Raw genomic sequence first — 25,715 nt, forward strand, 5'->3', positions numbered from 1 at the left:
CTCACGTACATTTGCGCATACGCCCTTCCTCAGCCACCACCCACTCAGCCATATCTAACCCACAGTCGCACCTCAGGGGGGGATGGGGAAAGCCAATGTATAGCTACTCATCGTTTTGCCAGGACTAACCCCAATATCAGGAATTTACTTCTTAAGACTTGTTTTCCGAGTCTTGGTCAACCACAGTAGGTATTGCTTAGGGTTCCGTGGGACCAACCATTCTGCGGCAGTGTTCAACCAGGCCAGTACTGTCTGCTAGTATGTATCCAAAGCTAGGCACCCCAGATCATATGAAGAAAATCCGCCTGCTTAATGGAGCAACTTGGGCAAACCGAGAACCTTTCTGGGTATGTTGCGTGCAATATAGTGGGGGTCAAATATACCTGATGAATCACATTATACTGGATCAGTTTAAACCTTGCATTTGCTGTAATGTGTTGCACCGCCCCCCAAACTTTATCCGTCATTTGTTCACCCAGCACATTCTGCCATTTATCCTGCACTGGCAACCTCCCATAAGAAACGTCCTGTATAGGAAAGAAATTAAGCGCCTGCCTTCAACAATGTGACCAGTGTGACAGACTCTGGGGGAGCTTCCGGGAATGTGGGCCAGATTCCACAAGCTATTGCCGCCACTTTAGCAAACTGTAGGAATTGCTCTTGGCCCAGCTTGAAAGGTCTCCACTGCATCATGCAGTGCTATAAATCTATTGTTTGGAAACAGGTCTGCGAGTGTAGTGCAGAGCCCCCCTTGCCATTTGTCCATCACTGTTGTCCTTGCTACCTGACAAAATGGCAGCAGGGCCCATATGGGCATCTTGGAGCATACGGGGTGCACCTAATTACGCTTTTCACATCTTTCTCACGCTTTACATACCTGACTAGCTACATATGGGGTGGTTGTCTGTACTCTCTCCCCCATCATTAGTGGCTCAGGAAGAGTATCATCCCCATAAGCATGTGAAACAAATGTTTTTCTCAGTTGTTCCCCTCACCAAAGCAATGCACTGTGTGTTGTTGCTGAGTCGCAACATAATAGAGGTTCATATCGGGCAACTCCAGCCCTTCCCGAACCCAAAGGTCGCCTGAGGGTGGACATACGCACCCTTTCTCCTAGAGGCCCACAGCAATTCCACCAGGAGCTTATTAAGCTCCAAGAACATATTTCTGGGGATGTCCAAGAGTGCATTCTGGAAGATGTACAGGCAGCGGGCAAGACCACCATTTTAACTAGTGCTACCTTGCTCTTTAACGTAAGCCTACACTTTGTAGTAATTTACACTCTGAAATTGTGAATAGCCCAAAGTAGTACATTTACTACAAAGTCTCAGTAAATATACACATCTAGATTTAATTGTGTAAATTTACCTTTGTGACTAGGCCCTAAAGTGTTTATCACTCCAGGGAAATAGTACATCTATTTATTTTATTAAAGTGTAAATGACTACAATAGGAAATATTCAGCTGCAAAGGCGTACTTCTGTGTCAATGGTTATGAGTGAGTTAACGTTGGAATCCCCGCCTCCATGGAAATATCCAGTATGATGGTGAAGGTTAAACCGTTTGGATTGACCATTGCTACCTTTTTCAGTAATAATAATGGTAATAATGGTAAAAACGTGTGTCCAATTAAAAAAATCTGTTGGTCTAGATCTCTGCACCTTAAGTAATAGCATGCTTCATAATTTACCCGCCTGAGCTGCTTGTATAAATAACTGTTAAACATCAGCTGTAGTAGCGTAGATATTTAACTCAATGGTGTAAATGATGGAATCTTGCAAAATCCTTATCCATTTTATGGATGCTCATGGAGTATACTGAACTCAACTGGGCCTGATTTATATTTGATTTATAATATAAAGGTGACGATCACAACCCCACCCGACAATGAGCCACTATCTTTTGCTCTGGAACTCTCTTCACATTAGAATAAGTAGATGGCTATAACTAATGTTTTGTATTGATCACAGCACTCTATTTGAAGCATTTACCAATAAGACGATTACTCCGCATTGCTTGACTTGAAGATAATAGACACTAATATGGACTAGGAATAGGTACCAGACTCCTCACTAAAAAGGTCCACCATTTAATACGTTGAGCCATGCACAACATGCACGTTGTTGCTTGCTGTTTCGCCTCTAATCAGTGGACAGTATACTGTTGCGACCAAGAATTACACTATGACTAGGATCCCAACTAATCCAACTTATAATCATAATTAATATGGCTGCATTTGTGCCGCCATACTTTTCTGCCATTTAGGACCTACTCTGACAGGCACGCTGGTCATCCGTATATTATGCCTGCTTTTGTCATTTAGCTGTGGATCAATACTACTTTACTTATTACTATGACTTCCGCTAACTACACTTAGATATATGTTGAACTATATTTCCATCTATTGTTACCTACAGCTGGTATTTACTGAGCCCCTTTTCTATATGTTTGCAGGATACCTCTATACTTTATATAGCAGCACACAGGCTCGTATGAATATGCATTGATGACACTATTATTTTAGGGAATTCTTGACTTCACTAATATGTCTACCTGGGACCCTCCACTTCTATATAGAGCATACCAGGTCTCTTGACTGAGCAGTCACTTCTGTGTCTCTCCTCTTCCTGTGCTTCTCGTACATTTAAAAACCTTATCAACTAGCTTTATTCAATAGACTGTAGTTAAAACTGAGCACAGACTGCATCACGCTGACTACCAGAGTGAAACATAACATGAACCAAAGTTCCACTAGATCAGTGGTTCCCAACCTGTGGTCCGGGGACCCCTGGGGGTCTGCGAAGCCTTCTCAGGGGGTCCGCGAGAGCCTAGAAAATTAAAATATATGAACAAATATTGACAAATTAGGTCCCCAGCTTCCAGTAATGACTCAGGTGGGGGTCCCTGGATTCCCATGATGAGTCAGTGGGGGTCCCTGAGTTCCATTAATGTTAAAGTGGGGGTCCACAGAAATCAAAAGGTTGGGAACCACTGCACTAGATAAAGGTAACATCCTTCCAAGAGCTTACCATTAAATCTAACCTTCTTGGTTATAGTCTAATAGTACTTTAAATTTGTTTATAGACCACTTTGGGGACTTGTTTTAGGCTTTTAGGCTTAAAAATCACTTTGCTATTGTGACACTTATGCCTGAAAATTGTCACTTCTGAGACTCCATCCCATAGGTAGACCCCACTGTAAGTGTATCCCTGCCTTACCATGCTTAGCTCCAGCATATAGGAGTGAGGCTATCAGCAACTGTAGATCTACAGGGATACTCCTCCACTGACCATCCTAGTATATTACTTTTTTACTCTTCCATTCGATCACATATAGTCTTTAAGCACACCTACATATACTATTGCTGTAGATGTGTAACAATCAATGGCCTTGATGCTACTATTACTGGGTATATCTTCTACCAATTTCTGGTCTAGTTCATTGCCCACATTAATATTGACCCTCTTCGTGCACATATTTTTTTATAACAAAATTTGTATTATGTTCAGCAAGGCAAGCTGCATTCACCGTGATACAGGTATTGCTCCAAAACAATAATAGATCCGGAATGCAGTCTCGAGATTGAATAGGCAAAACAATTAACTTTATATCAAGCAGGTAATCCATGATAAGTCCACTACTTTCCCCATACTTTGTCATATTTTGGAGGCATACCAATGCTCATAAATTGGTTTCTTCTTGTAGGCACATCAGTCGACTTCCTTCCGCCAGGCCGGCAGCGAACGGGACATAGCCTTTTTCCTCTGACAAGCAATCTCTCTTTTGGCCACTAAACAGGCCATTCCTAAAAAAATCTTTTAAGCTCGTGGTCCTCCCAGTTCCTCTAGAAGGTCCTGCAAGGCCACCCAGGGGCTCAAATCAATAGGGTGACTGAGTACAGTTGAAATTTTTACACATAGCCGGCCATTCCCAGGCCACATGGTAGAAGTCTACATCAGGGCAATGACATCATGTGCACAAGGTGCTCACACACACAGTTAACAATCAGCATAGGAATCTTTGACATGCACCTATAATCTAAGCTTGATGCCCAGGGGGCCTTTACTAGTTCTTTCTTAAAAGTACTAGATGTTTAAATCAAATGATTGTTTTGTCCCAACAATTGCAGTTGCCTCCATATTTGATATTTCCCATTTCATGCATTCATAGCATGCAAAACAGGTACCACGTTTCATTGCTAGAAACACTTTTGTACACGTGTACTTGAGATTGACTTGCAGTTTTGAATCACATTTACTTTGCTGCAGTAGAGTGCTGTTCACGCCAAACACTGCTCAAATCTTAAGGAAAAGCATCATCTTATCTAATCTAATAGTACATAATCTTCAGTCAACTGATTATCTGTACTATATATATTTCAGCCTTGAAAAAGTCACGAGCTACAAGCTGGGTTGCATAGTTCCACCAGCATGTGTTTAATGTTAAAACTTTAAACATGATTGAAGACATGACTCAGTCACTTAAGACCAAAAAAGTCTCCTCTGACAACCTCTTGAATGATTTGTTGTTTCTGTGATATTGTGTTGAATTCTAAATGTGATTAACACTATTGATTCTATGGTATTTGAATTCTATTTTTAATTACATTAACAGGCTGTTGGTCCAAGTGTATTTTGGTAGTTTTTTTGTACAACATACAGATAAGATTGTAATCTAGTTTTTAGGGACATTTTTACAGGTTTGCCTAAAGCAGTTTCTCTGATTATGGGCTGAAAAAATGAAGGGCTCTTAATGAGAAAACTGGTATTGAACGTTGGGAAACGAGTCTGTATCATCTTCAAGGAAATAGCTTGGTTGGCAGGGCAAATAGATTGGTTGGTTAAAGCTTAAGGTTGCCATGGTTGCTGTGGAAGAAGTTGTAAGGGAGATGTTGTGCTCCTATCACTCAACTCCTCATTCTGCTACATGGGTTACTCATTTTGAAGCAACAAAAGGGGAGTGAAAGTGTCCCCTTTGTGGAACCTGATTGGCTTAAGCGGCGTATATCTAATGAGAAGTGCACAGAGAGCAGGAACTGCTGGGATTGCTGTTGAACTTGTCAACCTGGCATCAAGTAAAGTCTTAATACAACATCCATGTAGTTGTGTGAAGACAAGTGAATTTCAAGTAGGTGATCAGCTGTGAGTTAAGCGGCCTCATTCGGTAGTCGGAGGGAGTGTTAAGTTAGGCCCTGAGGCGATTGTTGAAAGTGCATGAAGTTTGACAGTATCTTTCTGGGAGTAGGTGGTAGAATAAGGAGAGAGTAGCTAAGATTTTATTAAGGTTCTTTAGGTTGTAAAGGTCTCGAGAAAAGAGAACACCTTTTATCATTTAATGGAGTGGTTGCGGTCCTTCCCACATATTTTGTGCAATACTGAGGAAACATGGAACTCTCAACGTGTTAAGAAGCTACTAATTTGGCGAAGGGATTTTGCTTGGTTTGGTTTCTTACTGTAACTTTACATTGCACAGTTTTGCATTTGTGTTACCAACCATATTATGTAATTGTGTTGTGTTCTAATTTGTGGCTCTTGCATACTTCCCTGAGTTTTTTTTTTTTTTTTTTTTTTTTTTTTTTTAACTGTCCTCCTTTGTTAGGTTGCTTGCCAAAGGGGGGGATGTGCTATGTCTTGTGTTGCTTTTGTTGCAGTCATTGTGCACAATGACTTTAGCAACACAAAAGGATGATGGACGGAGTGCTGAACAATGCAAACACTCACCCCCAGTCACAGATCTGGGTTTAATCCATCGTTCTTTTGCTTGCCATGCCATTCCCGTTTGGACCCAGCCATATGCAAATCAGTCTTGACCCTGTTCCCCATGGGAACAGTCCAGCCCGAACTGCCAAGCCAAGTCCTCCATGGACCAGAAACAAGCATCCTGGGACCGGTTTCAGGGTATCACCCTTCTTCAACTAGGCTAGCTTGAATCTGGTGGCATAGCAAGCACGGGACCCACGTCTGGGCATACCCTTCCCACTTGGGGCAACTTTAGCAACACAAAAGGATGATGGACGGAGTGCTGAACAATGCAAACACTCACCCCCAGTCACAGATCTGGGTTTAATCCATTGTTCATTTGCTTGCCATGCCATTCCAGTTTGGACCCAGCCATATGCAAATCGGTCTTGACCCTGTTCCCCATGGGAACAGTCTAGCCCGAACTGCCAAGCCAAGTCCTCCCTGGACCATTAACAAGCATCCTGGGACCAGAGAACGATGGATTAAACCCAGATCTGTGACTGGGGGTGAGTGTTGGCATTGTCAGCACTCCGTCCATCATCCTTTTGTGTTGCTAAAGTTGCCCTAAGTGGGAAGGGTATGCCCAGACGTGGGTCCCTTGCTCACTGTGCCACTGGAATCAAGCTAGCCTGGCTGAAGAAGGGTGATACCCTGAAACCGGTCCCAGGATGCTTGTTTCCGGTCCAGGGAGGACCTGGCCTGGCAGTTTGGGCTGGACTGTTCCCTTGAGGAACAGGGTCAAGACTGATTTGCATACAGCTGGGTCCAAACTGGGGTGGCATGGTGAGCAAAAGAAAGATGGATTAAACCCAGATCTGTGACTGGGGATGAGTGTTTGCATTGTCAGCACTCCGTCCATCATCCTTTTGTGTTGCTGTGCACAATGACTCCTTAAATCTCTCACCACAAAGATGCGTACCATCTAGTGGCCAGAAACTACCTTTCTTCTCAAGATATTGGGAAGCCCCCTGCTATGGCACATTACCTGGAGGTCCTCACCACAAATCAGTGTCCAATGAGGGTCAGCAGGTTTTGCACAAGGCATTCAGCCGAAGCATCCATGTGAAAGCAGACATAAGCAGTAGGACAGTGGTTCGCTGAATCAGTAGGATGGAATGGAGATGATTGTATGATGAATCATGTCTTTATTTTGAACAATTTTTAGAGAAACTCCATTTCGTTGCAGCACCTCAGCCAACTTTAAAGATAAGAACCATTTTCCATGCAGAACATCGTTGAGAGAACACAGACAATGCACAACAGAATGTAGCTGTGTTTGTGGATGCTTTGATTGGCGAGTGAAGGATCTGCAGTTGCCTCCCTCCTTGGCCTAGCCATTGTTTCATATGCATCCCACAGTGATGTGATGCAGCGGTTCTTAACATTTTGACTTCTGAGGATCCCCACTGAATCATTACAGGAATCCGGGGATCACTGAGTCATTACTGGAAGCTGGGGAACCGAGTCTAAGCAATTTCTATGATTTGAACATTGATGCAATACATTCACAATATAGGAACAAGTAAACATCAAACAAATACACAATTAATGAACCGCTTCATTTCCATACTAGTCTGTTTGCAGTACTTGCGCTACTCCGCAAATTAAACGAGGGTGCCAACTTAATTATGAGTCTCCAATTTGAAATTTCTTCGCATTTAAAGAACCTTCTTTCATTTTAGTTTTTAATTTTTGATTCTTCACTAACATATATTATTAATCTGCTAATATTATTTAATCATCTAAACAATCCAAGGCACCGTGAATAGGCACGGACCTTCAGGGGTCCATGGACCACAGGTTAAGAGCTGCTGATATAATTCCAGATTTTGATGCTGTCACATAAAATGAAGAAATCAAACTAATTTACATAGTCGGTGCGTATCCCGCAAATCTGCAACCAGCACTCCTGAACCGCAGGAAATCATTTATATCGTGCATCTTGTGGTTAGGGTCGTAAAATGTAGTACAGATTATGGGAGAAGCTTTAGGCCCAGTATAATGTAAGTTTATTGCATGGGGATACCCAGTGGTTTCATTTTCCTTGGATTTCGCTTCAAAGTAAATGAAATAGTACACTTTAGGACTCAGTGGACAAAGCACATGGTCCCATCGCTGAACTGAGATCCAAATAATTCTTTAGTTTGTACTTTTGTTTAATTAATGTTGGATTACTGTCAGCCTTGATCATCGGAGTGATTACTCACGCCGAGATAATGCTCAATAGGGTGCTCATCTAACCATCCTCGAAGATAAGTGGGAGTAATTTACAAAACCCAGCACAACCAAGATGCAGTAAAGGCAGAGTGATTAAGAACATGCCTTATCACCTCCGGATGACATTTCATTAGGATTCCTGCCGTTTTATGAGGAGCGCAACAGACATTTTTGACAGCTGCAATCCAGCGAAAATTCATTATCACATATTCCTTTCTTAATCTTTGCAGTTTTATTCGTTCCCCTTGTAATATGGACAGGAGTAAATAAGTTAACTGGACATGTATTTCCGGGTGAAAACGTAAGATGCAGGCTACTTAGTTGGGTGGGCACTGACTTCAATTTAAAGGTCGCCCGATGCAGTTATGAACTGTAATAATAATAATTATAGTTTACATATTATAAACTGTCAAATTATAAGGTATGGTAGGTTTTTTCTTTTGTTTTCAATATTTATATATTTTTAGAGGGATTAAAAAACGAGATTAAGTCGTCCAACAGTTTGGCGTCTCACTTTTCACAGTGGACCTATTTTTGACCTCATTTTTGATTATCATGGCTTCCTGTGTGCTATTTTAGTGTGTGAAGCAATCAACACCTTATTGTTAATGTCGTGTAAACTGTATAACATGTATATAACGTCTGTCACCAGCAAGAGACCTCTTTAACTAGGTATTATTTTGCTTGATGGTCAAATTCTTTGTTCAGAAAAAACAGTTAAATCAATTCTGAACAAAAAAAATGGATTTGTGTAATTGTGATCTCAGCCCGGCTTGCTTCATATTCCCACAGAAAAGCTCAGATGTGCAGGTTAGCTCACGATAGTAAATCTAATTTATTTGGGGTAGTAAAAGATAAACCCTAGGTCTAACTGTGGACAAGTCTTTGTTTGTTGGGGGGAGCAGTGACCTGGGAGAAGCGCACTGCCTCCAGTGCCCAGTGCTAGGCCATGACATTCGATTGCTCAGATGTGGCGCGGAAAAGGGGTGGGTCGGATTTTGCGTGGCAAGGGGAGGAGAGTGGAATGACAAACACAAAAAACAACTTAACTTAGTCGCCTCCTCTGCTGTGCCGCTCCTCGGTCCTTGTCACAGCAGGCACAGACTCACAATCTGCCCTGTGGCCAATCCGAACGCTACTTTCATGCTGCTGGCACCCTGATTTGGCGCTCTGAGGCAGACTAGGAGTCTCTGCCTGCTGTCTCCAATTCAGCAGCACAGTGCCAATTTGGAGAGAGTTCAGTTTTGGCTGGCCTGGGACTGCCGGTCAAACTCATCTGCACACCAAGAGGAGTGCTGTGCACTCCCCTCTCCGTGCTTGTAATGCCAATTACCCAGCCCCTTTAAAAATAAAATGATAGTAAACATAGTTAAGTTTTGCAGCTGCTGCTGTTGGCGGGGGCGTGCCGCTCCATCGCCATGGCGGAGGAGCCGCTGCTGCAATTTCTTGCTAAATTTCTTTGATAATCTGACATGGAATGTATTGCTGTACTTTGCCCAATTACTTAATCAGACGGTACAGTGCTTAATTTGTTAGACAAAAGTGCCTGGGTCGCCTCAGGAGGCAACTGCAGCTTGCACCATCATATGCCCCTGGCAGCGCTGCTAATGCTAATGACAGTACCATCACTCTCCCTCAAGTGTGACAATTTAGACTATTTCAGACATCCAACAATAGAAGAATGGCTTGGAAGGCAGGTATTAGTCCTTTTTTTAGTGTAAATTGAATTAATAAAAGGCTATTGTGCTCACTTCTCAGTTAGACAGCGCCACCATGTGACCGATTGTCATACGTTTTGGTGTTGAGAATTCAGTGCTGGTGCTGACCACCGGCTCAAATTAAGCACTGAATTCAGACAACAGTAAGCCGTAAACTGCTAAACACTTGCAGCTGTTAATGTATAAAGTTAATTTATTTATTCTGTGAAAACTAGAGTAAAGAACATCTCTGATGCGCCCTCTATCTCTATTCTGAGGACTGTAATGTGTATCCTTGAGTACTGCTACAATATTACTCGAAACGTATCTGTGGCCGAGCTATATAGAATCGCTAGATTTCAAGGAATTGTTCCGTGAAATGTGCACTAACAATATTGAAATGGTATGTGCCTTTATAGTAGAACAACTTCTGGTTACTAAATGCTTGCAACTATACAATATAACAGTAATGATAGGATAAACGTGTTTTTATTTAGCGCTTAATATTACAGTCTTGTTGTTTCTCAGTGCTATAATGAACATGTGTTTCTGTTACCCAATTGAATTACTGACCTTGGAAGGTTACAGGCCTCGCTGGAATTCGAGAGTTCTTCATGGTGTTGAAATAAGTTTTAATTTTCAGTTGGCCTTCTGCCTGTCCCTGCATGCAAGAACATTTTGCTAAATGTTTAAAAAAAAAGTAACAAAAAGCCTAGAGACGCCATAAGAACATATAATGTGTGGAGACTTAATAGAATCCTTATGAGGTGAATCGTGGGGTCAGTTAACAATCAGTGCACATGGTTAACATTCAGACTTTACCATTCTCCCCTCCCTAAGTCATATTTTAGCACGTCATTACAGTTGACTTATTCATAAGGCAGGTCGTTAATTCTACTTCACAACCACTCAGACATCACTTCAATATCAATAGTTAACAAACCAAGAACAAATCTGATGGCCCTACAACATAGGTCATGGAAGTGACTAAAGGGTCACACCTGGATGTCATTCACAGTGATGTGTATCAAAATGTAAGCCCACAGGCTCAGCCCCACTCTTTATGGTTTTCTTATCGGCCCCATCTCTTTCCTGAGATGTGCCTAGGCCCCTTTCCAGAGAACCCTCTCTAAATCAAAGAGCACACTTTGAAGTGTACTGGGGAACCAGGCTCTTCTTCCTCCAGTTTGTGTCCCACCCAACTCACAGGAATGTAGTGATCCACATATCTGGGAGTGATACCTCTAGCTTCTCATGCTCTTCCAGTCATCCCTGGGTCTCTCAAAATTGAACCCAGAATCTTTTTATGTATTGTACCATTTACAGGCACACACACATCCAGCACATGCATACTATACACACACTCACTCTAACTCATTGTAGGCCAAGGGTGATTAATCACACAGCAGCACAACTTTACACGAGTGAGTATGTAGGCCTCACTCCAGTGACATAGATAAAGTGTTCACTTCTACTGTTCATTAAATGGTATACTGCCATTACTGCGCTTGTGCTACTTAACTCCTGGCAAATACACTAGCCTTTCATCACCATGAGGGTAGTGCTTTGGGTGTCCCTCCCAGTCCAACAAGACTGCAATCCATGAGACAGGCCCTAGTCATGACGCACACGCATGATCGGTGTTAGGCTATGTCAACAAAAATCAGCAACAGGATCCCGACATCGTTGCAGCTGGGCCACTCAGGGCAGGGGTACTGTCCATCACAATGTGAGAGATTTTTCCGGCTCTGCACAGCAAATGAATTTATTTAGCATCGGGTCAGTATGATGCTCGGAAAGGGGTGTGGGCAGAGAGAAGTCAACATCAATATTATGCATGGCATTTTGGAATTAAGAGTGGATTAGGCCCTGCCCACAATAAGTCTCACTTTCTTTTGTCTGCCCCTAAAAAATATTCTTGGTCTTCTCTGTTTCATGTACAGTAAAATAATTTTGAAGAAATGGCTTGATACGCATCAGCATTTTTGTGTTAGCTGTTTTTCTGCAGCCAAAAGATATTTTAAAGTTAAGTTATTATTAATTGAGTGTTAGAAATTAGGATGCTGCTTGATGGGAGGTGAAACCCTCCCGAAGCAACAAACACAGTTCCTGCCAGGGTGATGTCACAAGCAACCTCAAATTAATCTGTGCGTAACCCTCTGGTAGCTTGGCACAGAGCAGTCAGGCTCAACTTAGAGAAAATGTGTAAAGTATTTCTGCAACACTTCAAACAGTAACAAAATGAGAACATAACACAAGAAGGATTCCACAAAAAAATCCAATCAGTAGAACAGGAGGTAGGCAATTTAAAAAGATTTCAGGTAAGTAAAGCACCACACACAATTAATTATCTTGTCAGCAGAGCCAGAATAAGTCACAAATTCATGTCGACCACAATGAAGTGTTGGCCGGAAACAGGGACCAGGTTAGTCCTGCTAAAAGAGTTAACTTCCAAAGTCCAGCGGAAAGAGTTCCATTCACGGTGTAGAAGGCCCCGAGGAGGAGGAATACCTTTGCGGGTGGTCATCTCTGTAGCGTGATGGTCCTGTCAGGTGCAACGGATGGTCATTGCTGTAGTGTAAGGATCCTGTCCAGTGTTGCGGACTGTTGGGAGTCACTGAGTGCAATTGATGCTGTAGTACGAAATGTAGATCTCGCGTTGCGGGTGTTGCTGGAAGTCGCTGTGATGCAAAGAGTCTGTTTCTCTGGAAATTTGCATTGTGGGCGTCGCAGGCAAAAAGATTTTGGTGCAAATAGGACCATTTATGGGTGTGAGGAACCCAGTACTTCAGGAATTCTGCTTTTCTTTGGAGAGGAGTTCAACTGATATCACACCAAGGGTCTTGGACCTGAGGGGCTTCTCTTGGGTTCTGTTAGCCAGCCCAGCCAGCAGGTCCGCTGCGCAGTGCAGGGAGCCCCTGGAGCTTGTTTTGTCCCTATAGCTCAGAGGTGGAGGTCAGTGAGCTGACGCTTCGAGTCACTTTTTGTGATTTAAAATCCAACTTCACCATTAAAGAGGGTTTTAAATTACAGTTATTTAGTCACCAAACTTGATATTCCTCCAGTTGAAAGATATCACTTATTAAATGTATTAAGTTAACCCAGTGTCATCTCATTGGAGAGGAAGGCCTTGCAGTAGTGGAGCATGAATTTGAGTTTTTCACTGCCAGTGCAGTTAAATGTACATTTCCAGCCTTTTCAATACACTGTTTAGGGGATACACTAGGGGTACACTTGTATGTATTAAAAAGGAAGGTTTAGGCCTTTAAAAAAAATTATTTTGCCAGGTTGAAATGTTAGTTTACCCATGTTTCAAGCCTGCCATTGCAGCCTGCGTGCACATTTGTAAAGGGCTAACTACATGGGTGACTCAATTAGTGCTGCAGACCCACTAAAAGCACTTAATTTACAGGGTCAGGGTACATGTAGTACCACTTTACTAGGGATTTAAAAGCAAATTAAATGTGTCTATTTTCAGGGCTCGAAAAATCTCCACCATTTGCATTGTGAGTCTTACTTAATCAGGTCCAACTATTTTTAATACTTACTCCTCTCTGGTGAGTTGACACTGAACAGGTGTTCTGTTCAGTTGAAAAGTGGAGGGACAATAAAAGATGCATTTAAATCTTGTTCTTGTGTCACATTTGCTCTGTGTTCACAGACAGAGGTCAAAAGTCAGTTTTTCTTAAAATTAATTTTCCTTCTTACTTCAGAGTTCTAGGACTTTGTAAGGTGAACTGTGTGACCTGCTGCTTAGAATGTTAAATAAAAGGATATAGGCTTTTTCCTAGCCCATAACATTTAAATGACTAAGTCAACTGTGCAAACCTTTCAAAATATATTTTGGCATTTGTGAAAGCCCTTTTTTATATTTGTGAGTGATGAAAAAATATTTTATTGGAAAGCAAAAAAAAAAAAGCCAAATAAAATCAGAATACTTTACATGTTGATGTGCAAAGGATATGTTTTCTGAAACCCAATTTTCACAGATTGTTAATACACTATATTGTTTTATCAGTAAAGCTGCAAGTTAGTGGAGAGGTTTTTGGACATTTCTTGTTACTGTGTGTAGATGACTGTTACCACATCATGGTTTAGTAATATATTTATTAAAATTGAGTGTTTAAACAAACTGAGTAACACTCCTGCCCTGATGGCAATGTTGTTAGGAAACTAAAAGAAGTCTTAGGTTGTGTAGGCTAGACCTCATGGGTATGTGGGCTAGATTATTGTGATGCATGCAGCAAACTTTAGTCTACTTAATCAAACAAAATAGTTTTTTTTGTACTGCAGAAATGCTAAGTTCACATATTTGAACGTGCAGTCATATGTGAGAATTAAGAAAAAGGCGACTATATAAACTAATTGCCTAGGATCACACAATTTGAGACCAGTTTACGGGTCAAGTACATTACAGTTACGTCAAGTAGATTATTTGTTACTCGACCTGCAGATCTAGTAACACGTTTATGCCCTGATTTGGATGTAAGAAAATTGTGCCACGGAGAGCGCAAATGGTAAAACAGGAGGGTTAAGGCAAAAGGTTTGGGTAGGACCCTGCAGAAAGGTACAAGTCCAACATTGAACCAAAATGGAATGTCACCCATGTCTTGATAAATAGAGCTAACTACCTCACTGCATGAACCCAAAGAGGGGTAGAACATATCACTGATCAAAACAAGGCAGTGTAAGACTACTTTAAGTGTTCATGTAGTGATAATGTAGTGTGCAGGTGCCAAGTACTTGCCCTTTTGTTCTGGAGGGGGGAGGGTGAGAGAGACACACACACCCTTTTTTCAACTCACTGAATTGCCTTTGCTTGGTGCAAATCTGTCAGTACTGTCTGAGAAATTCGTTTTTAAAGAGGTTTTAGGGTGGCCTTGAAAAGGTTAAAAAGTTAGTTGTCTGGAGTTTTAGTCCACAGATGATGGAGGATCCAAATGTGAAAAATAAATCTCATAGGACAAAGAAGCTTTTTCTCCCACTGTCTATTTTGGGTTGCAAAGCCAAAGCTGGGCATTCAGACTTAAAGTGCTGATTGGCTGGCAATGATTTAAGGCAAAATGTTGCAGCTGTCAGGACTGAAAATCTGTCCCTGAAAAATAAAAATCTAGGAGACATAAGGGGCACGTGGGGCATTTCCATACTCGGCACCAGGAGTGAGGTTTGCAAATCGGTGGTTCCCTTTAGATTTAATAAGATTACCTTTGCCTCCTCATTTGTGAATGTTGAGGCAGGTAGGAGTAAATTACTCATCAAGTTTAACGAGTGAAAGCACTGAATCCAGTGGAGTTAAAAAAAAAAAAAAAAAAAAAAAATGTTTGATGGGTAACCTTTCAAAAGTATAGTAGAAAAGTTAACTCTGGACGAAGAGGAAAGTCGGGCATGCTGCAAATTGAAGCTCTCGCTGGGACCCATGTCTTGAAATGGGAAATCTTTATGAAGCATATTTGCCCTTTCTTGTTACGCCCTTTAACCATGATTTAAAAGTAGTCTGAAAAGTAATTGGGACCCCATGAAAGAACCAAATAAAGAGTTTTGCATTTCTTTTAGTGCACTTCCAGAAGTTTGAAAATTGTAATTCGCATGTACCTGCTAAACCTCAAGGCAGTAGTCTCAGTGCTTGATCCGATCATAGCGTTCTGTTGCTTGATAAAGATAGAACACCCGTCAACTGTTGGAACTGTATAGCTGTGACAGAACAGGTACTGTCTGACAGTTTTGGGTGATTTGTAAATAAAAGAACAAATTATTTACATTATTTACATTATTATTTACATTATTTATCTCCAGGTTCAACGTTCGACATGTGCGCCTAATTGATGCCACTTTGAGGTGGCAGGGGCATTAGTGCATTTCTCTGTTCTTTGTCTGATACAGACTTTAGGGCCTAAAATATACAGGCGTGTTCGTGTTTGTTGAGGACTTGAACAGCCCTTTTGTGACATGTTTACTTTGTCTGCCCCCACAGTTGGATCGTTTTGCAAGCATTAGGATGCCAGGAGCCAAGAAAGATAGGCCGCACCTGTCTCTTGTGAAAAGTTCGCTCTCTTCCGGGAGCAGTGATTGGTCCATGTCACAAGAGATGGACGATGTTTCTACCAAACAGTTATCCGAGAAAGAAGTTCTAGCGCTTTTCGAAAAGATGATGGTGAGTGTGTTCCAGTTCCTTTCTTCAATGATGAAAGTAATAGACTTAAGGAATATGCAAGTTCCATCTAAAATAATACATTGTGTTGAATTTGTATAATGTTTCTTCTCCGAGACGAGGTCACGAAGCACTTTGATTAACATCTATGTCATCTGTGCCCTTCGGGACTGAATGGTTAATTGGGTGGTGTTGGGTGTGGTACATGAGAATGGGAAACGTGCCCCAATTATGATGCACTGAACTGATTTCTATTCACTATGATGCTAGTGCACAGCTAAGTATGAGGAGAGAGGCACTCGTGCATGTGAGTACCTTTATCATTTTGGAAGTTATTTTAGGAATACAATTGAGTATAAGAGTCAGATTTTTAACACTAAAAGATGGCGTCGGGATGCAGGGATTGAATTCCAAATCTGCATTCTAGTCTGAGAAAGAGCTTCTGCCATTGTAAGATGTTTTGAAGGAAAATATGCTCAAAAGACTGGCCAGTGTAGTTTATAGTGATCTAGTTAGGTTGTGTTGAATGAAGAGTGGTCTAGTGCCTTTTGAATAAAATATGATGACCAGTAGTCCAAGAGAATTTGTGAAATCACAAAGCATAAGTCCTCAGGACTTGTAATATTTTTTAGTCTTCATGTGAGAATGGATATGGCTTTTTTCACTCCCTCTGACTGTCCTAACAGGCTCTTCTTACAGGGTGTCTTCTTACTGTGACACCTTATTGTTAAGAACACCTCGCTATACAAGCTGATTTATCTAAGAAAGGATTCCCCTCTAAATTTTTCCACATCCATTTTTGAGATGTATATTACCCTCCTTCTGCCCCGAGTCTTTAGACTCTTAAGACATGGGCTGGAAGCCTTGCTTTCCATGAGGCCACCCAACTGCCCTTGCTATACTGATTCTCAGAAGCATGGGTCTGTGACAATGGATAAAAAGCCTTTGTGCTGAAATGTACTTTACATACTGAAACCGATGTTAAACAGCTGCAAGAACATTAAAAAAATAGGGCGTGCAATTGTTAACATTTTTTAGTGTTGCTCTTTTGTCGTATTCTCTTGTTAAAAAAAATATATATATATATATATATATTTTTGCGCTATCCCTTGGTAGCGTTACAGGTGCTTTTGTATGGTGAGAATGTTTTCACCAAGCGTCACACACACCCACTACAGGTACAGCAGGCATACTAGAAAACAGGCATTCAAAAACACTTACCATCCCTGGCTGCTCCAGTAGGGAGTTCATTTTTCACAGTTAACTTGGTTTTGCACAAAGGGGGAGACCAATTTGGAAGCAAGTAGAACCCTTGCAAATACAGGCTGAACTACACAATGATAATAAAAGGGTAAACACTTTAATCTTTGTGGGTTTAGCTTGTATTAGGACTATTTCCACATACAGTTGGGCTTAAACGTCATCTTTTGTTGCGCTATCAAGAGCATCATGAATGCGTCCACAGATGAGTTAGAAGATCAGCTGCTTACTTAAACTACCTAGTGTGTGCTTTTGAATGCACTTCTATAATGTAATTTATTTTGCTGAACCTGGTATATATATACATGGGAGGCTGGAGCCCTCAGCTTATGACAATGGCTAATGTAGTGGTATGTGATACATCTAGGTACTTTGTGCAAAGGAGCCCTCTAAATCTCCATTGCAATATGTCTTGTCATTGCACAGAAATGCAATACAAAGTAAATGAGTGAATGAGAAATAATGGAGCATAACTTGCCATGGATTTTAACAGTTTAGATTAGGAAAACGGTGACAAAACTCTAAGATCTTCGATTCACACTGCCCTACAGGACCAGTCTTGACCTTGAAACTTCTGTTTTGCAACCCAGAGCCTTCATTGCTATAGCACTTTGACACCTATAGTCACACCTGCCAAGCACCGATGGCTCAGCTGACTCTGGACCTGGCTCACTTGTACCTCCTACCTCTTTCACAGCGTCAGTCTGCTCCTCCCGCACCACAAATCCCATTGCAGAACTAACCCTGCACATCTTTCTTCTTGGCATCCCCTACAGATGACCACTTCCATGCCAGTCCAGGCTCCTTACCACAGTCATGTCTTTCTCTATGTAGACGCCTTTACCTTTGCCTACCCTAGTACTGTCAGCCTTCATCCTCTCCACCTCTGACTATCCAAACTACCTGTCATTACAGAAGCAGCCATCACCCCACCAGTAAAAGCCAGTCAGCTACCCTAATTCACCAAAATTGTTTGGCCACCCCTCTCCTCAAAGGAAGCTACATCACCTTGTATCCCTGCCATTTCCTTATCTATTCCCTCTTCTTCTTTACAATGAGCCCCATATGTTCTTCCCACTGACTTCAGCCCAACTGTTTTCCCGGACTCGGTGTCATCCTGTCGTCACTTGACAATTTTCCCCCTTTTATCAAATAACTCATTAGTCCCTTCTCTTCTAGAACTTGCAGAATGCCCCTTTTACTGCCTTGTGAGAATATCTATACCTGCCTCTCTCCTTTCTGTTCCTTATCTCACCATATCCCCCCCCCTACCCCTTTTGGTATTCCTGCTACTCCCTGTTTCTCTCTCTCATCCACTCTCCCACTTCTCTTTATCCTGGCTGCACTTCCATTTGTACATCTTCAATGCTTTACATCCCTACCATCTCCCCCTTCCTTGCCTTCTTAGTCCCCCCCCCCTCCACCAGTGCTATTTTCTCCCCCCTAACACGGATTCTTGCCTTTTTTATCTTCACCCTTTACCCTCTGCAGAGGTATGCTCCTGTCCTTTCTGTAACCCCAATGTCTCTACCCCTCACTTTTCTACCTTTCCACGCATGCCACCTCCACCATTCCCAAATGTGTTGGATTCTTACCCTCTCCAGCACTCATGGGTCTTATTTGAAAATGCCCCTGTATTTGTTGAGATAGTTCCACACCAGGTAAATACTGAAACTAAAGTATGCAAAATGTACTGGGCTCTTTATTGCTTTCCCTTTCTGTGTTTTGCACCAGCCTACATAAATTCCACCATATTTTTCCTGTTGACCTTATGGGTGGAAAAGCTTTGTATTTGTGATTTGGGTACAACCTTAAATTCAGTCTATATCACATGTGCTACTATTCTGCATTTCAACACTTCCTCCAATTAAAAAACGGTACCTAACATATGAGTGCGCCCATCTCACAGAACCGGAAGGACCCAAACACATTTTTGATTTGAATTAAAAAAATTCTTGGGATAGTAACAATTCTAGTTTTTGGGCTGTGGCTCTGATAGCCACAAGGAAAATCTACCAACCTCAGACGTTTCTGACAACTAGACATCTGGGGGAGACCACAGCGGTGTGTGGATCCCTCTACATTTTTCTTACCAAGAATGCCTTGCAAATGGTAAACGTTGCCTAAAATCACATATTTGCCTTGAATCTCTTGGAGGGAATTCATCTGAATCTGTGAGGGTTGACCGAAGTCTCTACCACTGAGTATTCCCATACTTCCCCCTGATAAAAATGGTTTTCCACTTCTATGAATGGCTCTATTGCTTAGGACAGAGAATGTCTTGAAATGCAACCTGGTTGCAGCAAGATTCTGCCTTTGATTTTCAGTCATTTTGCGAATGCTGAATAGTGTTTTGCCAGCACCCGGAGAATTCAAGCAACCTCAGAATGTACTGTAAAAGAAACACAAGGGGTTGTCCAGGAAGGTGTTGCTTATGTGAACCTCTGTATTTACAGGGTAAGAAAATGTGCTGAGTCTTTTGGAAAAACAAACCCACTGTACTTCATTATGTGTATGTAAATCTCGAGTCTTCCAGCCAACATCAAGTCCCACCATCACACATTTCCACACTTTCCTTAATTTCAAATATTAGTTTACATTTGTGTTTGGGCCAAGCATATAAGATAGGATTGGATGAAAACTGTGCTCATGTACAGTCACATGGTCGCAGTTTCATCACAAACAGGCCACTCCCACATGAGATACACTTTTTCCTTGGGAGACAAGTGGCAATTTAGGGTGGTTAGAGATTTGCTATTGGCCACATGTTCCCAAGTTTTTATACCATATCAAAGTGTGCAAATGTAATTTTTTCACCCAAACATAGACATTTGAAGGGCATTCTGATTGAGAAAAAGTGCAGGGATCCACACTACCCTGGATTACTCTGGGTCGTTTAGTTTACAAAAACTCACAAAGAATATTTCCTTGAGTGCGGGCCCAGCCAGGTACCAAACACTGCAGCCATCTATTATAGTTTTGATGCTGGCAGGGCATTCTAGGTATGCAATTGCAGTTGTATCCATTCCATCCACACTTCCAGGGACTCCCTGATAACTCTGGGGATGGTAGGTTTTGGTAGGTGCCGACTGACCCAGGACCTGTATAGTGCCACACCATACCTGAAGCCAACATTGAGTGTACATGGGTACAGTTTTCAACCTTGATCCTCTCATGCAAAAACACACCAACAATTCAGGTGTGTTTTTAGTCTGGACAAGTGAGTGAAGTAGGAATGTTAGAATATTGCTTATGAGCATTTGATTTGAGTCTCGGAACAGACAGATATTCCACTAAGGGTTTAGAAATACAATTTCCTCACTTTCATGTGTTTTGTTTTCTTGAGTTTGTGATAGAAGTTGGAAGTTGTATGGGAAGGTAGAGCTTTACTCATAGTGTGGCATGATTCATCATTGGGGCCTCCTATCTTGTACTCAGAACTTCCTTTTTGGTGTTCGGGGTTTTATCTAGCGCATAACTAGTCTGGAGTGGTCACAAACAAATCTTCGTCTGGATGGGGTGGTCTATAGTTGTAATCTTGCCTATGTGAGTTACGTTGAGTGTAGTGACCTGTGTGTCATTCTTACCTTGGCCTACTTTCTAGCTACACAAAAGACCCCTATGGTAACAAGTCTAGACTAAGTTCTGGTTGTTTCTTCAACCCTTTTTCTTTCTATGAGAATTGACTAAAATTGGGCAGATGAACGTTTACCCATGCCTTCCAATGGCAGCCTCGATATGCACAAGAGGACTTGGCTTTCCTATTCATTGTGCTTGGCAGGAGCCCTCCAGGAGGGTGAAATTAGATTCCTGACTTGACATTTACCAAAATCCAACTCCTTCACTGGCATGGTACAATGTTGGAGGTTGTCCAGAGATGACTCTTGAACCCATTCCTTGGAAACTGTGAGCATAATTACATTGGAACATTGATAGAGACACTCTGAGACAGTCTCCTAAAATATTTAAACCACATTTCCCGGAATACTTTGCCAAATGATGCACACAACAGTAACGACCAGGCCAAAAAAGTCTCCAACCATTTCCTTGAGTTGGTTCAAGTACATTTGTTAAAAAAGAATTAGTTAAAGAAAAAAGGATTGCAAAAATAGTTTGAGTGCAAACTTTTCTTTGATTCCCCAATACGGAATGAACAATTTCAAAGATAGTGTAGTCCAAAAATTGCTAATTGCTTACAGAAGGATTATATCAATGCATGCTTCTTTGACATCACATACTAACCCTCAAACTGACTTTTGAACTTGAGTCAGTTTTCAGAACACCAGTTTTGTGTGGAGAGAAGTGAAGTGAGTAACAATTCTGCATTTTCAGTACAGATGGCTCTTCTCTGTTTGAGGAGTGCATTAATGAAAGTGTCAAACCCTCCTGCCTTGCAACATCCTCCACAATAGATTAAGTGGAGACTGCTGCTTTTACAGTAGTGATGTTGATGACACCCAGTTAAAACTCAAGGAAGGACATTTATCTTCCAGTGGTAGTCTAGTAACAGAAAACAGGTGCATTATAAAAAGCTGAATGGATAAGGTAGTCAGAAAAGTTATTTTACCAAGTGGTCAGTTTTATCTACTGCGCTCATGTTCTTCTTTTAATTGAGTATACAGTTGGGCTTAATCACTTCTGCTTACTGACCCCCAAACTGTGATACAAATAAAGCTATCATAATTAATTTTTGGGACCCATTTAGACCCTGCCAGAGAATTTCATAGCTCGCAGTTTGTTGAAACACAAGGTATAGTGTACTGTTTGAACCACTTTTAAAGCAGCAAGGTTCTGAGGAAATCCTTTGCTTCAAATTGTCTTGCACACTGCAGTGCCTGCATTGTACAGGTAGGTGTATTTTTGATGGATACAACAACCTGTGGATTCCTCACCTTATGAATTCTCCCAATGCTTCAGCATTTGATGGAGGTTTTTTCCTAGCTCTCCACGTCTACGAGGATGTCATAGCACGGCTCCGCATGCGACTCAGTCTGACATCATCAGAGCCACAAGAAGTCCTCGTCGGCGTACTGACGTCCGTTCCCTTTTTCCGCACCTTCAACGCTAACGGTTTTCTACCTCTCTGTTGTTTCGAGGGAATTTCTTGCAGTGCTACTATGTCTCTGCCGAAGACATCCAGCTTCAAACATTTTAGCGAGTGCGGAGGTCACATGTCTGTGACTGATCTGCACAAGGAACTGCCTTTGCTGTTTGAGTTTGGATCACAACGTGGCAGGTTGCTTGTCTTGCCAGAGCATGAATCTCTGAAAAAGAGAGGCAAAGCTTTCTATCAAAAGCTAAGAAAGAGAAAAGAGGACGTTGTAAATCCAGGACTTGGGACACTTCACATAGATCATCCAGGTCCCAAAAGAAGCAAAGTCGTCATTGATTGCAGTGCCATTCGTCCAGAGATGGTAGCCTTCAGTCGGTATCTCCAACTTCGAGATCACGACTCTGCACAACTTGGGAAGTCAGTCCTACTTTATCTCCCCAGTTGAAGTCACCTGAGGTGTCTCCGGTGCCGTCTTTGGTAGAGATTTCAGTGTTGCATGCAAGTCCTGTGGCTCAATTTCTCCCTGCATCCTCTCAAGGTCAGGGGTTTGGGGCTCGGGCATAAGATCTTGCCCAACCTCCGCAAGGAGAACAGGAGTAGCCTGCCTTTCTGGCTCCAGGAGCCGATCCGTCTCTATTAAAAATGCTTAACATAGCATTTAGGAACAAAGCAATGGTCCCCTCTAAGGTGCCTGCTGGCCCCACAGGTCCTTTGGCCTTTGCACTGGGAATGCCGGCGCCATACAAGCAGGCTTCGTTTATGCCTTTCCTACCAGCAACCCCTTTTGAATGTACTGGCTTGGTGCCGAAGATGACACTGCCTCTACCCCAGATGTCAGCACCGGAACCGGCATCAGATAGACCTCGAGCGAAGTCTACTCAGTCTTCTCCGGTGCGGAGCGTGGATCCGGCTCCTCCTCCAGTTTCACCTTCTCCATTAGGGATGTCGTCGACGGTGAACTCGTTCTCAGCGCCATGTTTGGAGTCTAGACTACAATTTAGAAGGAAAGCCTTAAGAGTTCTAGAAGAGCAGCAGTATCTGGAAGAAGGGGAAATTCCTGTGCCTTCAGATGAATACCAGGGGCTTGATACCACAAGTGGATTGGATACATTCCCTGAGTGGGAGCTTTTATCCCCTGGAGGTGTAATTAGGAAGGCAGCAGAACATTTAGATTTGCCTCTGCCTGCTTCAGAGTTAAAGACTAATATTCTGAAAGAGTTGCTGCATTCTACAGCCTCTTCTTCAGAGCCCCCTTCTTCCGTTCAATGACTCCTTGACGGAACCCATATTAGAAATATGGAAGAAACCGGTCACTACCCCTGCGATTTCAAAATCTATAGCCAGAAGATACAAGATTGCTCCAGGTGACCTGCAATTTTTATCCCAACACTGGAAAGTTTGGTAGTGCAAGCTTCTTGGTCCTCGAAGTCGGCTCCAGGGTCGTTCCCTACAACTCCTGTGGATAGGGAATCGAAGCGCATGGAGCAGTCAGCAAAGCAGAACTTCTCCTCAGGGAGCATGGCTTTAAAGACATTGAATGGAACCTGTGTACTGGGGAGATAGATCTATGGGTAATGGATACAGCGAAAGAGGTGGTCCCTAAATTGCCACAGGATGTACAGGGCCATTTTACTGAACTGTTAAAGGACAGTCAAGTGGCAGCCAAACAAGTGATCCAGTCAGGCCTGTCACTTTGGACTCTTTTGATAGAGCCATGAGGGCTTTGGTTGCTACTAGGATACATGCTTGGCTCAGAGGCTCTGGCTTTTCCTCGGATATGCGGGCTACATTGATGGACCTTCCTTTTGATGGTGCCAGGCTGTTTGGTGCAAAGGCGGACTCAGCCCTGGAAAGATTCTAGGATAACAGAACCACTACAAAATATTTGGGCCTTCAGTCATCATGTACAACCTACAGACCATTCTGTCGGTTTAGAGGGTTTGGACGTGGTTCATTTTTTCGTGGGAGGCAGCAGCCCCATGTCTAGCAGCCTGCCAACCCCCTCTACAGGTCCTACAGAGGTCATGGAAGAATTAGAATGTGAGGTGGCACCCAGTAGCCTTCCTCCTTCTGTTCATCCTCTGCAGGAAACCAGTCAGGAAAGCAGCGCTAGTTCTCTCCCCTTTCACCAGCTTGTGCTGCCTGTAGGGGGAAGGTTGTTACATTTTCTCCAGGAGTGGGAGTTGATAACATCAGACTCATGGGAGTTGAGCATTGTGAGAAATGGTTATGTCCTTCCCTTTCAGGAGTCCCCTCCCCAACGTTCTTTGTGCTCAGAAGAGCATCTTCTGTTGCTTCAACCGGAGGTGCAAAGTCTACTGTTAAAGGACGCAGTAGACTTGGTTCCGGAACAGGAAAAGGGTCAGGTATGTTATTGAAGGTATTTCCTGATTCCCCGTAAGGATGGTTGTTTGAAGCCTATCCTGGACCTGAGGGTTTTGAATTGGTTCCTGAAACAGGAGAAATTCAAAATGCTGACCCTACCACATGTGCTTCTTGTGCTGGACAAAGAAGACTGGATGGTGTCTATCTACTTGCAGGATGCGTATTTTCACATCCCTATTGTGAAGTCGCACAGGAAGTATCTCCGGTTCATGGTGAGGTCGCAGTACTGCCAGTTTGCGGTCCTTCCATTTGGCCTTACTTCCGCACCTTTGGTCTTCACGAAGGTGATGGCAGTGGATGCAGCGCACCTCAGAAGGAAGGAAATATTGGTATTCCCTTACCTGGATGATTGGCTGATCAATGCCAAGTCCTGATGCACCATTTGCAGGTGACAACCCAGTTGTTGTTCAACCTGGGCTTTTCGGTGAACATGCTCAAGTGTCACCTGGAGCCCTCTCAGCACCTCATGTTCATAGTGGCAGTACTGGAAACAACATTAACTCTGACCAACCCCCCTCCCCAGAGGATTCAGGACATTCAGGCTCTGTTTGCTTCCTGCATTCTGTTGATCACTCAGGCATGTTAGCTCATGAGGGCTCTCCAAGTGGTACCTCTGCAAGTCTTGACAAACAACACTACCGCAATGTGGTACATCAACAAACAGGGAGGAGTAGGGTTGTACCTTCTCTGCAGAGAGGCTCTGCTACTCTTGACCTGGGCTCAGGAACATCAGATTTGGCTAGTAGCAAACCATTTGTCTGGAGTTCTCAACGTACGTGCGGATGGTCTTAGTCTGCACTTTTTGGCCGATCACAGGTGGTGTCTCCAGAGGTAGTTCTTCACGTCTTCCAGCTGTGGGCAACGCCTCTGATAGACCTGTTGCCACTCACAAGAATGTGCACTGCCCGTAGTTTTGCAGTCTCCAATATCTGATGCAGGGGGTATTATATCTGATGCAGGGGGTATTGGGGGATGTGTTTCAGCTGAGCTGGAGCATCTGGCTACTTTACCCGTTTACTCCCATACCCTTGATTCCTTGACTTCTGAGGAGGATTCCGTGCCCAAGTCATATTAATATCCCTGGATTGGCCAAGACGTGTGTGGTACACAGACCTTCTTCAACTCCTGCTGAGGCCTCCACTCAGTCTCCCTCACAGTGCGGACCTCCTCTTGCAGTTGGAGAAGCAGGCTTTACACCCCCACCTCCAGACCCT

The 25,715-nt window shown here is 42.7% G+C and overlaps 1 protein-coding gene across 4 annotated transcripts in view; it reads left to right on the top strand.

Moving 5' to 3' along the window:
* DIAPH3 (diaphanous related formin 3) overlaps positions 1-25,715 on the top strand; it is a 1,960,340-nt gene that overhangs the window by 218,175 nt on the left and 1,716,450 nt on the right. For all 4 annotated transcript variants that reach the window (XM_069205304.1, XM_069205305.1, XM_069205302.1 and 1 more), the window contains exon 3: positions 15,627-15,806. In XM_069205304.1, the coding sequence (XP_069061405.1) occupies positions 15,627-15,806 (180 nt within the window). The remainder of the gene's footprint in view (positions 1-15,626; positions 15,807-25,715) is intronic.

This window comes from Pleurodeles waltl, chromosome 8 (genome assembly GCF_031143425.1).
Source record: "Pleurodeles waltl isolate 20211129_DDA chromosome 8, aPleWal1.hap1.20221129, whole genome shotgun sequence".
NCBI classification, from domain to species: domain Eukaryota; kingdom Metazoa; phylum Chordata; class Amphibia; order Caudata; family Salamandridae; genus Pleurodeles; species Pleurodeles waltl.